Here is a 17967-nt window from a genome sequence, read left to right as displayed (position 1 = left end):
CTGTAATAACCTGATGGTTCCCAGGGGGAAGGATGGGGGAAGGGATAGTCAGGGAGTCTGGGATGGACATGGACACACGGCTGTGTTTAACATGGAGAACCAGCAAGGACCTGCTGGACAGCACAGGGAACTCTGCTCAATACTCTGTACTAACCTTATGGTCACCAGGGGGAAGGATGGGGGAAGGGACAGTCAGGGAGTCTGGGATGGACATGGACACACGGCTGTGTTTAACATGGAGAACCAGCAAGGACCTGCTGGACAGCATCAGGGAACTCTGCTCAATGTCACGTGGCAGCCTGGATGGGAGGGGAGTTTGGGGGAGAATGGATACATGTATGAGTATGGCTGAGTGCCTTTCTTGCCCCCTGAAAGTATCACAACATTGTAAGTTGGCTATACCTCAAAACAACAGAAAGTTTTAAAAAATTACAAGCATTACAAAAACTCATAATAAAATTGATAGTGACGATAGGCTTTTTAAAAAGGATTTGATTAGAAACCTCCGTGAAGAAGTGTGTTCTCCGTTAACAAGCTGTAAGCGTCCTACTCAAACCAACTTTCTTTACGTAAAAACCTGCTGGCGTCCTCGAAGCCCCGTTGATAGAGCGATTCCATTGTCCTCCTGCTTGGCGGGAAGAGGGCCCGGTTGAGTCTTACCAAGTTTGCCACGGACAGCTGGGACAGAAAGACACACGGGGACTGTAGGATATGACGGGGCTAGTCAATCAATCTGTACTTCTGTAAGCAAAGCCTGCTTGTTATAGATATGATTAGCAATGCAAAAACAAACAAACAAAAAATCCGTACGAAGAAAATCATCTTAAAATGTGAACTGCAGGGCTCTCCAGTCAGTATAAACAAAATAACCTTAAAACCTCAGCTGCGGGCTTGCTGATGGCTCGGTGGTGAATAATCTGCCTGCCAGTGCGGTGGACACAGGTTGGACCCCTGGTCCCGGAAGAGCCCCCGCGTCTCAGGGCAGCTAAGCCCGTGCGCCACGATGATTAAACCTGTGCGTGAGAGCCTGGGAGCTGCAGCTGCTGAGGTCGCGTGCCACCACTGACTGCAGCCTGTGCCCCCTAGAGCCGCGTACTCTGCAACCAGAGAAGCCACTGCAATCAGAAGCCTGCTCTCTGCAACTTGAGAAAGTAACAAAACACAGAACTCCACAGTGTAGACCTCGTGCAGGTTTCTCAGCCTGGGTACCACTGAGGTTTGGGGCCAGATGCTTCTCTGTGGGGGCATCGGTCCTGACCACTGTAGGATGCTGACCAACACGCCTGAGCTCTATCCCTACATGCCAGCACACATTCCTGACTTTGCTAGCGTCTCCTGCATATAATGGGCTTCCCTGGTGGCTCACAAGGTGAACAATCTGCCTGCCGATGCAGGAGCCACGGGCCCCGTCCCTGGGTCGGGAAGATGCCCTGGAGGAGGGCATGGCAACCAACTCCAGCGTTCTTGCCTGGAGAACTCCGTGGACAGAGGCCATAGTCCATTGGGTCACAAAGAGTTAGACGCCACTGGGCAACTAATGCTTTCAACTGGGCAACTAAAACTTTCAAGAGCTACAGTCCACGGGGTTGCAAAGAGTCAGACGTGACTTTGCACACACGCATCTGTATATAGTATCACCTCCTGTTGAGAACTAGCTTTTGGCTAGATTGAGGGAATCGACATTTTTATGTAAGTTATTCTGGCAGGTCCCTAAGTTTTTCACTAATGTTTTTATATGCTTAATCACTGCCACCTTTTGAAACAATTAAATGATCTCATTTACAGCTGCGCTGAGCGGACTTCCTTGGTAGTCCAGTAGGTTAAGAGGTCACCTTCTAAGGCAGGGGATATCGACCGGATCCCTGGTCAGGGAGGTAGGTGAGGAAGGAAATGGCAACCCACTCCAGAATTCTTGCCTGGAGAATCTCATGGACAGAGGAGCCTGGCGGGGCTACAGTCCACGGGGTAGCAAGAGTCAGACACAACTTAGCAACTACACCACCACCACCAGCAGGGAGGTAGGATCCCACACAGCGTGTGGCCAAACAACCAGAACATAAACAACAGAAAAAATACTGTAACAAATTCAATAAAGACTCTTTAAGAAAAAAAAATGGTCCACATTAAAAAAAAAATCTTAAATAAAACTGCAATTCCACGGTGGTTCAGTGGTTCAGACTCTGCCTTCCAATACAGGGCACACAGGTTTCAATCCCTAGTATGAACCAAGGTCCCACATGCCTCAGGGCAACTAAGCCCAAGCACCTCAATTACTGAGTCCAACTGCCACAACCACAGAGTCCATGCGCTCTGGAGTTCCGGTCTTCAGCCACAATCAGAGAGCCTGTGAGCTCTGGAGACTTCTCGCTGAAACAAGGAGCCTGCCTACCACAACTAAGATCTAATGCAGACAACCAGTAAGTAAATAAGTATCTTTTTTAAAAAATAAAATTGCATTGAAAACTTGCCAAGTATGCTGACCTGAAAAATAAATGAAGAAATGGGAAATGTCCCACAGAGACAGTTCAAAAATAGTAAAAAAAAAAAAAAGATTGCACATTCACAGTCTATAGGTACCCAGGTCCATATGCATGACATATGCTGTGAATCATTTAAAATATGGCAAAAATCACTGCAATACTGTAAAGTAATTAGCCTCCAATTAAAATAAACTAAAAAAAATAAAATATGCATGCAAATCTGTACATACGATGGGGTTGCCAAGTGTGGGAAGCATGTGGAAAGTTTCAGGGGGTCTGTGACGATCGGGGAACATCAGGACTCACCAGTACGTCCTGGTTGGTGATGCTAACGTAGAAATGCAGCCGCCCTTTATCCTGCGGGGAGACGTCCAGGCGCCCACTGAATGGGGAGATGGTCACCGTGCGGCCAGCGGGCAGGACAGGCAGGCTGTTGGTGAAGCCTCCGTCCACCCACTTCTGCGGAGAAAACGGCCCCGGTCAGTACGTGGAGACCACGTCCCTCCACGTGAAGACAGTGAGTGTGGATTTCCCGAGACGAGACTGTCCTCCTGAGAATCCGAGCCTTGGGGATGAACGCTCTTGAGTTACTACTGATGAGGACCAGCTGGATCGGATTTCTTTTGGAAGCGAAGCAAATCTTTGCATGCATATCATTTACCCACAGGCTTCCGTGGTGGCTCCATGGTAAAGAACCTGCCTGGAATGTGTTCAATCCCTGGGTGGGGAAGATCCCCTGGAGGAGGGCATGGCAACCCACTCCAGGATTCTTGCCTGGAGAATTCCACGGACGGAGGAGCCTTCTGTGCTATAATTTATGGAGTCACAAAGAGTCAGACATGACTGAGCACAGAACACACACACACACAGCCTTTATGCATATAGTAAGAAGTTTGGGTTTATAGTAAGAAGTTATGGAGAAGGCAATGGGTTTCTGCGGTGGCTCTGCTGGGAAAGAATCTGCCTGCCAATGCTGGAGACCTGGGTTCGGTCCCTGGGTCGGGAAGATCCCCTGGAGAAAGAAATGGCAACCGGCTCCAGTATTGCCTGGAGAAGCCCATGGACAGAGGAGCCTGGTAGGTTCTCAGTCCATGGGATCGCAAGGGTCGGACACGACTTAGCGACTAAACCAAACCAAGAAGTTTGGACGGAATCAGGAAATCTCTCCACTTGTTTAAAAGCTTTAAGTAGATTACTTAAGACCTTATTATTTTTACTGATGACGGCAGATGCATAAGAAGCCACGTGTAACAAGCTTGGGATTTAAACCATCTAATCAGGATGCAAAGCCAAGTTGACTCTGACACTGAGCAGACCATCCCCCATAACAGTGGCTCCATTTTTAACTTCAGAACTGGAAATCAGCATTGTCTGTACCCAAGTGAAAAGTAAATAAATAAAGGACCACTAGAAGCGCTTTCATCTCCAAAGTGACTCCTGAGTACGTAGCACTTCAAGCCTTAAAGAATTCGGGGTGGGGTGGAAGGGTGGGAGAAGGGTAGGAAGTGTTCAACAGGAACATTGTTCAGAAGAGATTCTGTGCTTTCAGACCTCAGCCCAAAGGAAAGAGGGGGAGACACACAGCAGCAGGACAGAGGACCGTGAACAGGCTTCCGAACACCCGGACACTGGGGGAAGGCTGGAGAAGCACAAAGACGCAATTCCTCATGTTTGTTTTAAGTAAGAAAGACTTTCAATCTGTCCTTGAGCCCCAGAATCAGCTCTAACAATAAATACACAGACACACAAAACTGAAGTTCAAACGCTCCAAGCTATATTCAGATTGGAAATATCCTGCCGTGCTTGTGGGAATACAAAGCTAGAAGTGGAGAACACCTTGTCACTCACGCAGAGTCAGACATCCTGGAGTGTGAAGTCAAGTGGGCCTGAGGAAGCATCGCTACGAACAAAGCTAGTGGAGGTGACGGAATTTCAGCTGAGCTGTTTCAGATCCTATAAGATGATGCTTTTCAAGTGCTGCACTCAACATGCCAGCCAATTGGAGTTTTCCAATTTGGAAAACTCAGCAGTGGCCACAGGACCGGAAAAGGTCCAGCCTCCTCCCAATTCCCAAGAAGGGTGGTACTCAAGTATGTGCTAACCATTGGACAATTGCACTCATGTCCCACGTCAATAGGATCACGCTTAAAATCTTGCATGCTAGGCTTTACTGTTATGTGAACCAAGAACTTCCAGATATGCAAGCTGCATTTAGAAAAGGCAGAGGAACTGCACACCAAACTGCCAACATTCACTGGATCGTGGAGAAAGCAAGGGAATTTTGGAAAAATATCTATTTCTGCTTCCTGCTTTACTGATTATACTAAAGCCTTTGACTAAAGCCTTTCCAAAAACTGGAAAATTCTTAAAGACATGGGAATACCAGACCATCTTACCTGTCTCTGGAGAAACCTGTATGCCGATCAAGAGGCAACAGTTAGAACCAGACATGGAACAAGTGACTGGTTCAAAATTAGTAAATTTTGAAAAGTAATTAGTAAATTAGTAATTTACTAATTGAAAAGTAAATCAGTAAATTTTAGTAAAGGAAAAGACAAGGCTGTAAACTGTCACCTTGCTCATTTAACTAATATGCAGAGTATATCATGCGAAATGCCAGGCCGGATGAATCCCAAGGTGGAATCAAGATTGTCAGAAGAAATATAAACGACCTCAGATCTGCAGATGATACCTGTCCAATGGTAGAAAGTGAAGAACTAAAGAGCCTCTTGATGAAAGTGAAAGAGGACAGTGAAAAAGCTGACATGAAACTCAACATTCAAAAAACTAAGATCATGGCATCCGGTCCCATCACTTCATGGCAAATAGATGGGCAAACAGGGGAAGCAGTGACAGATTTTATTTTCTTGGGCTGCAAAATCACTGTTGAAGCTGAAGCTTCAATACTTTGGCCTCCTGATGTGAAGAACCACCTCACTGGGAAAGACCCTGATGCTGGGAAAGATTGAGGGCAGGAGGAGAAGGGGGTGACAGAGGATGAGATGGTTGGATGGCATCACCAACTCAATGGACATGGGTTTGAGCATATTCTGCGAGGAAGGACAGTGGAGGAAGGAAGTGGAGGACAGAGGAGCCTGGCGTGCTGCAGTCCATGGGGTCACAAAGATAGGACACAACTTATCGACTGAACAACAACAGCAACCCCACAAAAGAATCCATCTTGGAGAAAAAAAAGCAAGGAGGTGAGGACCGAGAAACAGGTTAGCATAACCTGTCCTTAACTGAGTTAAGGACCTTCATTCACCTTTTCCTAGATTTTTAAAAAAAATGTTTTTCTTACTTGTTTTGATTTCTAGAGCAGGTGACTAAATGATAGGTATTGTTTACAAAGGCCTTGGCCAGCAACCAACTCCCCTCAGAGGAAATAAAAGTATGCAAACAGAAAGTGAAAATGTGTTGAAAATCTCTGGTTTGAGGAAACTGCATTTTGGTGGAGGAAAAAAAACACAAATGGATTAGATTAAAATGAACCTGACCTGGGTAATCTGCTTACCGTCATTATTTTTTAAAAGAACAAAACAGATTATATAATTATTTATTATATATGCACATTTATATATGTTTGTGAATGACGTGTATGTATGAATATGGATACACACACACACATGACTATACAAACACTGTCTAAAAAAGACAGGCTTGTATTAAGAAGGCCCCCACAGTGTAAAGTAACCACTATATTTGAGCAGACTCTGGCAGACAGTGGGGGGCAGAGGAACCTGGCACGCTGCTGTTCGTGGGGTTGCAAAGAGCTGGAGACGACTGAGCGACTGAACAACGACAAATATACTTTGATAAAAATTAATTAATTTTAAAAAAGAAGATCCCAGATATCTGGTTCTGTGCCTTATTGTCCTGGAGTTTTTTTTTTTTTTTTCCTTCTCTTCCCTCATTGTTTTGAATGTAGGTGCCAATTTCTGGAATAAGATAATACCTAGAAAGAGAGAGAAAGGACACCTTCCAAAATTACCACTCATACCCTCAGTAGAATATCTCACCAATAATGCAAAAAGTCACAGAGGTTTCATCAAAGGAAATAAAAAATATGTACCAAGTGCCATATAACTTAACTGAGAGCTCACTTGTTTTATTCAACTTAAGCAAAAGAAGGGCAATCTGGCTCGTTAATGTGCAAAGTGTTCTAACTTACCATGGGGCTAATGACTGCCGCTTAAGGGAACTGAAAATCTTTTTTCCAAGTTTTGTTCACTCTTGTTAGCTTATTCTGATTGGATAAATGAGTCGGGGAAACATACAGCTTATCAAGCGGCTTGATTAAATTTTCAGCGCTACTCGCTACTCCGCAACCGTAACCCCGGCAGCTCAGACGTTGTAAATACAGTCCATCTTTCTCCTGATTCATGGTCTAATGGACTGTACCACTCTCAACAACCAACCCCCTACACACACACAGCCCACCCCTCCCCCAGGCATGCTAATGTGAGCAAAATTTCTGGAAACAACAATAACATTACTAAGTGCAAATACCTTATATCTCATGTGCTATGGATAGATTAAAATTCTGCATGCCCTATGCATCTGGCCATGAATTCTCTGGCTGTTTGCAACATATTCCTCAAAAGCATTCCCACTTCGTGGGCAGCATTCCATAAGCTGCCATGACACCTGCTTCCGTGAAACCTAGGATTCCAAAATCTTGCCGATGGCTCTTCCCAGGAGAGTTTTGTCCTGAGTTTCTTTGTTTCAGATTACAGCACCTTCATTCATCAAAGGAAAGAGTAGGCCAAGTATGTTAAAAAGAAAATTATTCCAGGAGAAAAATGTGCTTCAAAAAGCAAACATGTGGGACCCAGTGGTGGTGCAGTGGCCAAGACTCTCCACTCCCAATGAAGGGGTCCCAGGTTTGCTCTCTGGTCAGGGAACCAGATACCACATGCCCAACTCAAAAAAAAAAAAAAAAATTCCATGTGCCACAACACAGGCCCAGTGCAGTCAAACTAAACATTTTTTAAAAAATTCTTGTAAATTAAAAAACATTTATAAATGTGTGCAGAGAGAAAGAGACAGAAGTCGCTCAGTCGTGTCCAACTCTTTGTGACCCCATAGACTGTAGCCCCCGGCTCCTCCGTCCAAGGGACTTTCCAGGCAAGAATACTGGAGTGGGTTGCTATTTCCTTCTCCAGGGGATCTTCTCCGGCACTAAAGGCAGACGCTTTACCATCTGAGCCGCCAGGGAATATTTAAATGTGTATAAATATTAATAAACAGTAAAAAAAAACGTCTGGCCCCTACAGGTTGCTGTCACTTGTCCTAACATCCTTTACCCGCATCTCTGAATCCTGGCCCCTAGAGTTGACTGTCCTTTGTCCTAACGCCCTTGACCCGCATCTCTGACCATGTTCTAACGTGCTCCACAGGAAGGTGAACTGTCTGAGTCCACAGAGTTGAAAAGAAACAACGCTTCTTCAGTAGAGAAGACGATCTCGTGCCCAGAGGTGGGGAGGGGGTCTGCTGCGGCTGTCCCTGGTGGGTTACAACGCTGGAGACCAGAGCCGAGGCCATGATTCTACCCAATGATAGGGAGAGACACCCGTCACAGCAAGCCTGGAAAGGCGGGCGTCTGCCAGCACTCCTCAAGCCGTGTCTCACTTGTGATGCGTTCCGGGTTCACACCAGGCTCGTGACCTCCAGCGGCTCAGGTCAGATAATTGAAGGCAAGACTGTAAAGCTCAAGGGTCTCCCTGTTACCAAAAGCGCTCACTTCTTCTTGCAGCAGGTCCTTTCAGAACACGCCCTGTGTGCCTGGATATACATTCCACACTGCGATAAGCTCATGCTGGAACCTCGAGGCAGGGCTGGACTTGCAAACAGTTTTGTCAGAAAAAGAAAGACAAATACCCTATGATGACATGTCTATGTGAAACATAAAATGTGGCACAAATGAACTTATCAACAAAAGAGAAACAGACTCACAGAGGACAGATCACGCCTGTCAAGGTGCAGGGGGAGAGGGAGGGAGTGGGGAAGGAATGGACTAGAAGCTTGGGGTTAGCAGATGCCAACCATTATATATAGGACGGATAAACAACAAGGTCCTGCTATATAGCACAGGCAACTGCATCCAGTCTCCTGGGTTAAACCATAATGGAAAAGAATATGGAAAAGAATGTCTATGTGTGTATAACTGAATCGCTGTCCTGTATCACAGAAACTGGCACAACAGTGTAAATCAACTATTCAGTTCAGTCGCTCAGCCGTGTCCGACTCCTTGTGACCCCATGGACTGCAGCACACCAGGCCTCCCTGTCCATCACCAACTCCCAGAGCCTACTCAAACTCAGGTCCATCAAGTTGCTGATGCCATGCAACCATCTCATCCTCTCTTGTCCCCTTCTCCTCCTGCCCTCAATCTTTCCCAGCATCAGGGTCTTTTCCACTGAGTCGGCTCTTTGCATCAGGTGGCCAAAGGATTGGAGTTTCAGCTTCAGCATCAGTTCCTCCAATGAATATTCAGGACTGATTTCCTTTAGGACGGACTGGTTGGATCTCCTTGCAGTCCGAGGGACTCTCAAGGGTCTTCTTCAACACCATGGTTCAAAAGCATCCATTCTTCGGTGCTCAGCTTTCCTTACAGTCCGACTCTCACATCCAAACATGACTACTGGCAAAACCATAGGTTTGACTAGATAGACCTTTGTTGGCAAAGTAATGTCTCTGCTTTTTAATATGTTGTGTAGGTTGGTCATGCCTGGAGAATCCCAGGGACAGAGGAGCCTGGTGGGCTGCCGTCTATGGGGTCGCACAGAGTCGGACACGACTGACGCGACTTAACAGTAGCAGGTTGGTCATAGCGTTTCTTCCAGGGATCAAGTGTCTTTTAATTTCAAGGCTGCAGCCACTATCTGTAGTGATTTTGGAACACAAAAAGATAAAAGTCTGTCACTGTTTCCACTGTTTCCCCATCTATTTGCCATGAAGTGATGGGACCGGATGCCATGTTGAGTTTTAAGCCAACTTTTTCACTCTCCTCTTTCAGTTTCATGAAGAGGCTCTTTAGTTGTTCAACTTCTGCCATAAGGGTGGTGTCATCTGCATATCTGATGTTATTGATATTTCTCCCAGTAAATCAACTATACATCAATTTAATAAAATAGAAGATATAAAAATACTTGTCACCCTAGTTGGAGAGTATGCTGGCAAAAAGGGTGGAGCGGGTCCACTCATTCCAAACTCACTGTTCTTTCTCAAACACTGTGAGATACAGTGAAGAACCTTGGTGGAGGCGGACAAGACCAGACTAGTTTCTACCAGACTGGGGAGAAGTGGACTAGAAGTAAAGGAATTCTGAAAGTTGACTCTGTAGTCACAAACAGACCTTATTTGCTGTCCCAACAGTCATGCTCAGAGAAGGTTCATGATTACTGAGCCTCAAAAAAAGCAGGGTGGGTGGGGAGAGAGAGGTGGAGGAGAGGGGAGAATAAGGGGAAGGGAGGGGAGAGAAGGGGAGGGGAGGGGAGGGGAGAGGGAGGGCGAGGGGAGGGGAGAGGAAGGGCGAGGGGAGGGGAGAGGAAGGGTGAGGGGAGGGGAGAGGAAGGGAGGGGAGTGGAGGGGAGAGGAAGGGAGGGGAGAGGAGGGGAGAGGAAGGGAGGGGAGGGAGAGGAGAGGAAGGGAGGGGAGAGGAGAGGAAGGGAGGGGAGGGGAGGGGAGAGGAAGGGAGGGGAGGGGAGAGGTGGGGAGGAGAGGAAAGTGGGGAGAAGGGGAGGGGAGAGGAAGGGAGGGGAGAGGAGGGGAGAGGAAGGGAGGGGAGAGGAGGGGAGAGGTGGGGAGGAGAGGAAAGTGGGGAGAAGGGGAGGGGAGAGGAAGGGAGGGGAGAGGAGAGGAGAGGAAGGGAGGGGAGGGGAGGGGAGAGGAGGGGAGAGGAGAGGAGAGGAAGGGAGGGGAGAGGAGAGGAGGGGAGGGGAGGGGAGAGGAGAGGAAGGAGAGGGGAGGGGAGAGCTGGGGAGGAGAGGAAAGTGGGGAGAAGGGGAGGGGAGAGGAAGGGAGGGGAGAGGAGGGGAGAGGAAGGGAGGGGAGAGGAGGGGAGAGGTGGGGAGGAGAGGAAAGTGGGGAGAAGGGGAGGGGAGAGGAAGGGAGGGGAGAGGAGGGGAGATGAAGGGAGGGGAGAGGAGAGGAGAGGAAGGGAGGGGAGAGGTGGGGAGGGAAGTTAGGAGGAGGGGAGGGGAGAGGAGAGAAGAATAGTGATAGCTTACTGTGAAGATATTGGATTCTTGATCTCTGAAGCAGAAGATTTAGCTTTCGGACCAGGGACCAGGCTTGATCCCTCAAGAGCTTTCGTGTAGCAGAATTTTATCAAAGTATACAAAGGGGCAGAGAATTCTTCTGACATAGACATCAGAGGGGGGATGGAGAGTGCCCCCTCACTAGTCTTATTAAGGCAGCTATATACTTTTTTAGTTTTTCCAATAAAGCACAAGAATGTCACAACGTTGTAAAAATTTTACCGGACCCACTCCCACAATTTACATTTTAAGATAACAGGATTAGAACTTGACAATAGAAACATTTTTACCAGACCCACTCCCATAAAATACACTCTAAGATATCAGGATCAGTCCCAAGGGTTTCAGAAGGAGACACTGTCTATGTCAGAAGAATTCTCTGCCCCTTTGTAAACCTGAGGTTTTATTTATCCCTTCAGTTCAGTTCAGTCGCTCAGTCGTGTCCAGCCCTTTGTGAGCCCATGGACTGCAGCACGCCAGGCCTCCCTGTCCATCACCAACTCCCAGAGTTTACTCAAACTCACGTCCATGGAGTCGGTGATGATATCATCCTTAGTAAGGAGTTTAAACTGAGTTTGTTGTGTAATAATCAGGCTTAAAGAAAAAAAGAAAAAACCCTTTTATGTGATGAAGACTAAGGAATGTGGAGGAAAAAAAAAAAAACGTTTGTCCTTTTCTCCTCCTTGAGAATTCCAGACCCCTTTCTGCTTCCCTGGTGTCTCAGATGGTAAAGAATCTGCCTGCAACTGGGGAGACTCGGTTTGATCCCTGGGTTGTGAAGATCCCCTGGAGGGGAGGAAATGGCAGCCTAATCCAGTACTCTTGCCTGGAGAATCCCATGGACAGAGGAGTCTGGTGGGCTATAGTCCCTGGGGTTTGCAGACAGTCAGACAGGAATAAGTCACTAATCCTTTCATACTTCCAAATCCCTTTATATGTATAAGTGCTTTCCTGGTGGTTCAGACACTAAAGACTCTGCCTGCAGTGTGGGAGACCCAGGTCCAATGGAGAAGGAAATGGCAACCCACTCCAGTATTCTTGCCTGGACAATCCCACGGACAGAGGAGCCTGGTGGGCTACAGTCCATGGGGTCACAAAGAGTCGGACAGTACTGAGCGACTTCACTTTAACTTCTTCTTTCTAAGGGCTCCAGACCCCTTTCTCCTCCTAGGGGATCCCGGACTTCTTATCAACCTGCGTAGGAACTGCCTCTTTCGATGGAGACAGCACGGATACAGGAGAAGATGAGGAGAGGAGGAGGAAGGGGAGAGGAGACAAGATGAAGGTCATTTCTACTAAATAACAATTTTTTTTAGTACATCACTGACTCGATTTTTTTCCATTTCTGATGGCTCCTCAAAAACGATGCAGCTAGATGACCGATTTTCAGGAAAAGCGTAAGATGTATTCAGCCGCTGGCCCAACTCTATCGGTGCTATGCAGAAAAATGTTCCCTGGAAGACTAACCTATTTTTTTGTTGTTGTTGTTGTGTTTTTTTTTTTTTTCAAAAATCAAATAAACAAGCAGAGAGTTTGAAAAGACGATGAAAAATGAGGACTTCTATTTCGGCATGGCTGTGAAGTGATAACCAGAGACCCATTAAGCCAAATCGAGCTGGTGGCCCAGCCAACCTCCACTGTTTGCTGTCAGTAATGGAGCCACACAGCCGTGTGAAATGCCTCAATTAGGAAGAATCAGAAAGCAAACAACTTCAATAAAAACTGTACAGAGACACACAGGGACAGAATTCCAGTCTCTGTCCCACGGATCTGTCAATAATGAAAAGATGAATAACCTACAACCCATGCAAAAGACTCAATGACTAGAATAGAGTTAAGTATTCTCTAACAACACAATGCTACAAGATCACTTGAAATCTAAATCAAACCAAAAACAAAAGCAAAACAAAAAACAACAAATAAAAACCTATAGCTCCTCTTGTGATCTCCACGTATCAGTTCCAGAGATTAAAATAGCAGAAGAGAGACTTCCCTGGTGGTCCAGTGGCTGAGATTCTGTGCTCCCAAAGCAGGGGACCCCAGTTTCATCCCTGGTCAGACAAGAAAGAGTTTGCATGCCAGAACTAACAGATCCCCACCACATGCAGCAACAGAGATACATCCCATATGCCCGACTAAGACCTGGTAAAGCCAGATAAATAATTTTTTCTTTTAAAAAAAAAATAACAGGGAGGGGACATATGTGTACCTATGGCTGATTCATGTTGATGTTTGACAGAAAAAAACAAAATTCTGTAAAGCAATTATCCTTCAATTAAAAAATAAATACATTAAAAAAAAGCAATAAAATAGTCACTTGGCAATACTAATGCTCTCTCTCAAAATGGGTTCGCAGGTGGCTCTAGTGGAAAACAAACACGGATTAGATAAGAGTCCCTGTTGAAAATCCTTATTCTTGTTCCACAGGGATGACCAGAACCTGTGAAAATGTTTCGTGCACATTCCCACAGCTTATTAAATCAGTGAAGGGAAATTCACTGATAAAAGCAATAAGATTACTTTCCATTTATATCCATTTTTTCAATTGTTAATGAGTATCTACTACAGTCCATGGAGTACCAATGAGTTGCACATGATTGAGCGACTGAACTGAACTGAACTGATATGCTATAAGTAGGAGGTGCTAAAATGGGGTCATTTGTAGAGACGTGGATAGACCTAGTCTGTCATACAGAGTGAAGTAAGTCAGAAAGAGGAAACACAAGTATCGTATAGTAACACATATAGGTGGAGTCTAGAAAAGTATATGTGGGATCTAGAAAGAGGGAACACAGGTATTGCACATTAACATATCTATGTGAAATCTAGAAAGGTATATGTGGAATCTAGGAAAAAAACTATTTTCTAGAAACAGTAAGTCAGAAAGAGGAAACACAGGTATTACACATTAACACATCTATGTGGAATCTAGAAAAATATACGTGGAATCTAGTCCATGAGGTCACAAAGAGTTGGACAAGAGTCAGTGACTCAACAACAAGAAGCTAACACGAGATTGTAAAGCAATTATATTCCGGTAAGAAAAACAGTTTGGCAAGATAAAGTCAGAGAAAGATACAACTTTTTTAAAAAAATAGGAAAACCAAGTAGTTTTCCAAGACAGCATACCACTTCAAACAACCAGTAGACACTTTAGGAAGGAATCGTACTGTTACTTGCTGCCCTTTAAATCAGTCTTCAGTTCAGTTCAATTCAGTCGCTCAGTCGTGTCCGACTCTTTGTGACCCCATGCACGCCAGGCCTCCCTGTCCATCACCAACTTCTGGAGTTTACTCAAACTCATGTCTGTCATGTCGGTGATGCCATCCAACCGTCTCATCCTCTGTTGTCCCCTTCTCCTCCTGCCCTCAATCTTTCCCAGCATCAGGGTCTTTTCAAATGAGTCAGCTCTTCACATAAGGTGGCCAAAGTATTGACGCTTCAGCTTTAGCATGAGTCCTTCCAATGAATATTCAGGACTGATTTCCTTTAGGACTGACTGGGTGGATCTCCTTGCAGTCCAAGGGACTCTCAAGAGTCTTCGCCAACACCACAGTTCAAAACCATCCATTCTTCGGCACTCAGCTTTCTTTATAGTCCAATTCTCACATCCATACATGAGAACTGGAAAAACCATAGCCTTAACTAGACAGACCTTTGTTGGCAAAGTAACATCTCTGCTTTTTAATATGCTGTATAGGTTGGTCATAGCTTTTCTTCCAAGGAGCAAGTGTCTTTTAATTTCGTGGCTGCAGTCACCATCTGCAGTGATTTTGGAGCCCCCAAAAATAAAGTCTTCCACTGTTTCCACTGTATCCCCATCTATTTGCCATGAAGTGATGGGACTGAACACCATGATCTTAGTTTTCTGAAATTAATGTTCAGTCTTATGAAAGTAGAAAACTTCTAAATGATTAATGAAAAACAACTTTTTAAAATAAAAGTATTGGGTCCACAAATAAGTGTGAGTAAAACCCAGTAGGTTCAACGGCTAACTCACCCCAGACGTGGACAAGAGTGGGCAGCACGGTGGACATGAGCAGAGTGTTGAGGACGCCCTCCCGAGGCCTGGACCACACAAGCCACGCCTGGGCCTCCCTCGGATCTGCCCCAAGCTGACCGATGCTCAGCACCTTCTGACCCCTGCTGCAACCCCCATCGCTTCAGAAAAATCACCGAGGCCAATCAGATCAAAACCTGACCTCCACAGAAAACGTCAAAACCCAGGGTGGGAGAAAGCAAGACACAGAGTTTTACGTCATCAGGACAAGGCTCAGGTCCACAGCAAAGCACTGCATTTAAGACATAGTTCACACTTCCCTGAAAACGGGGAGATTTGAGACAGTGGCCTGGCCTGGACACCATCTGCACCTGCGAGACGGGGAGGTGCTGATTGAGTCTGTGTTTTTCATTGTTCAATTGCTGAGTTGCGCTTGACTCTTTGCAACCCCGTGCACTCACCCCTTGCTCCTCATGTCTGAGACAACTATGGCAGTCTCCACTTGCCTCAGGCCACGAATGCGTGCTCAGACTTTTTTTAGATGGGTACGAGACAGATGTCTGTGTGCTCAGGCATCTCCGACTCTATGAGACCCCACGGACTGTAGCCCGTCAGGCTCCTCTGTCCATGGAGATTCTCCAGGGAAGAATACTGGAGTGGGTCGCCATGCCCTCCTCCAGGGGATCTTCCCGACCCAGGGATCGAACCCTTGTCTCCCGCAGTGCAGGAGGATTCTTTAGTGTCTGAGCCCCCAGGTAAGCCCACGAATACTGGCGTGGGGTGCCATTCCCTGCTCCGGGGGTCTTCCCGACTGAGTCCTTAGCAAGCGGCCAATGGCCAGCATGCGGCTGCAGACACAAGCAAGCACCCCAAGAAGCACCCTGCCCGTCAGCGTGTACGTGGGGTCCCCTCTTCCTAGGCTTTATTAGACAACCAAGGGAAGCCACGGTGGTCCAGGGATTAAGAATGCGCCTGCCAATGCAGGGGACGCAGGTTCGGTCCCCGGTCCAGGAAGATCCCACATGCCATGGGGCAACTAAGCCTGGGAGCCACAACTACCGAAGCCCTTGAACCACAACTACCGAAGCCCGCACGCCCTAGAGTCTGCGCTCCGGAAGAAGACAAGCCGCTGGAGACCTGGAGAGTGGCCTCGGCTTACTGCAACGAGAGGAAGCCTGAGCGCGGCAACAAAGGCTCCGTGCAACCGGAAACAAGGTGAGTCAGTGAACGGTTTCTAAAAACACACGGAGAAACAAGCCACTGTGACACTGCTACTGTGCTCAGAGGCCACCATCAGAGGGGCCTGCCTCGCCTCCCAGCGTCAAATATGGATCTATAATATACATATTTCTTGCTATATATAAATATAAATATATGTATCTTACTATATATAAATATAAATATATGTATCTTACTATATATAAATATAGATATATGTATTCTTACTATATATAAATATAAATATATATTTCTTACTATATAAATAGAGATATATGTATTCTCACTATATGTAAATATAAATATATATTTCTTACTATATAAATATAAATATATGTATTCTCACTATATATAAATATAAATATATGTATTCTCACTATATATAAATATAAATATATGTATTCTCACTATATATAAATATATATTTCTCACTATATATAAATATAAATATATGTATTCTTACTATATATAAATATAAATATATGTATTCTCACTATATATAAATATAAATATATATTTCTTACTATATATAAATATAAATATATGTATTCTTACTATATATAAATATAAATATATGTTTCTTACTATATATAAATATTAATATCTATTTCTTAATATATAAAAACATCTACTTAATTATATAAATATCTATTTCTTAATATATATAAATATATAGTTCTATATAAATATATATTTCTTTATATATAAATATAAAAACATATTTCTTAACATATATAAATATATATTTCTTAATGTACCTATTTCATAATATATATAAATATCTATTTCTTAATATATATAAATATATATATTTCTTAATATACCTATTTCTTAATATATGTAAATATCTATTTCTTAATACATAAATATAAATATATCTATTTCTTAATATATATAAATATAAATCTTTATATATAAATATAAATATACATATTTCTTAATATATATAAATATAAATCTATCTATTTTTAATATACCTATTAATATATATAAATATCTTTCTTAATGTATATAAATATATATTTCTTAGTATATATAAATATCTATTTCTTTATATAAATATATCTATTTCTTAATATATATAAATATAAATATTTCTTAATATATATAAATATAAACATATCTATTCTTTAATATATCTATTTCTTAACATATATAAATATCTATTTCTTAATGTATATAAATATATATTTCTTAGTATATATAAATTTCTATTTCTCAATATATATAAACATGCATTTCTTAATATATATAAATATACACAGTTCTTTATATGTATAAATATATATTTACTTATATATAAATATTTCTTAATATATATAAATATATATTTCTTGATATATATAAATATATAAATATATATTTCTTAATATATGCATTTATTTATACAAATATCTATTTCTTAATATATATAAACATCTATTTCTTAATATACATAAATATATAAAGTTCTTTATATATATAAATATACATATAAATACATATGGATTTCTTTACATACATAAATATATAGATTTCTTTATATATATAGATTTCTTTATGTATAGATTTCTTTATATATAGATTTCTTTATATATATAGATTTGCACATTTTAAGGAATGAACAAGTCTGAGTAGAGCAACAGGCCTGTGACTGGCGCCAACATTACAGGTCTTCCTGGGAACAGTGCCCCCTGACTCAGCTACATGTGTTCCGTGAAGAGAATGCATGTTTCTGCATTTCTATGTCCTCATCTGTAACGAATGCAGTGGTAATATTCCCTACAGCACATGGGCGTGGACTCTGATGCATCCGACAGAAAGCAATATCAACAGAAGTCTTACTTCTTTCCCCAGGAAAGCAACATAGAAGGTCCATTGGTGAGGTCCCCCTCCTCCAGTCATGCAGGCCCCAAGTCTCCCCAACTCATTATGTGTCTCTGTTTATGGAGCGACCTGTGACCTCATGATCCACAATAGCTGCCAGAGCTCTGGTCATCACGTCTAAGTTCCAGGCAGCAGGGAGGAA

At 43.7% G+C, this 17967-nt stretch overlaps 1 protein-coding gene across 8 annotated transcripts in view; it reads right to left on the bottom strand.

Annotated features, from left to right (window-relative positions):
- The window catches only part of PNPLA4 (patatin like phospholipase domain containing 4), a 113143-nt gene that overhangs the window by 57267 nt on the left and 37909 nt on the right, over window positions 1-17967 (bottom strand). For 3 of the 8 annotated variants that reach the window (XM_070462116.1, XM_020909963.2, XM_020909964.2), the window contains exons 6-7: window positions 2787-2939; window positions 475-702 (exon numbers count right to left, since the gene is read on the bottom strand). In XM_070462116.1, coding sequence (XP_070318217.1) covers window positions 547-702; window positions 2787-2939 — 309 coding nt within the window. In that variant the 3' untranslated portion in view covers window positions 475-546. Of the gene's footprint in view, window positions 1-474; window positions 703-2786; window positions 2940-17967 lie in introns of those variants that run through there. The other 5 variants (XR_011485869.1, XM_070462120.1, XM_070462121.1 and 2 more) reach the window with 3 other exon arrangements.

This window comes from Odocoileus virginianus, chromosome Y, assembly GCF_023699985.2.
Source record: "Odocoileus virginianus isolate 20LAN1187 ecotype Illinois chromosome Y, Ovbor_1.2, whole genome shotgun sequence".
Taxonomy (NCBI): domain Eukaryota; kingdom Metazoa; phylum Chordata; class Mammalia; order Artiodactyla; family Cervidae; genus Odocoileus; species Odocoileus virginianus.
This window is presented reverse-complemented; position numbering and strand designations above follow the sequence as displayed.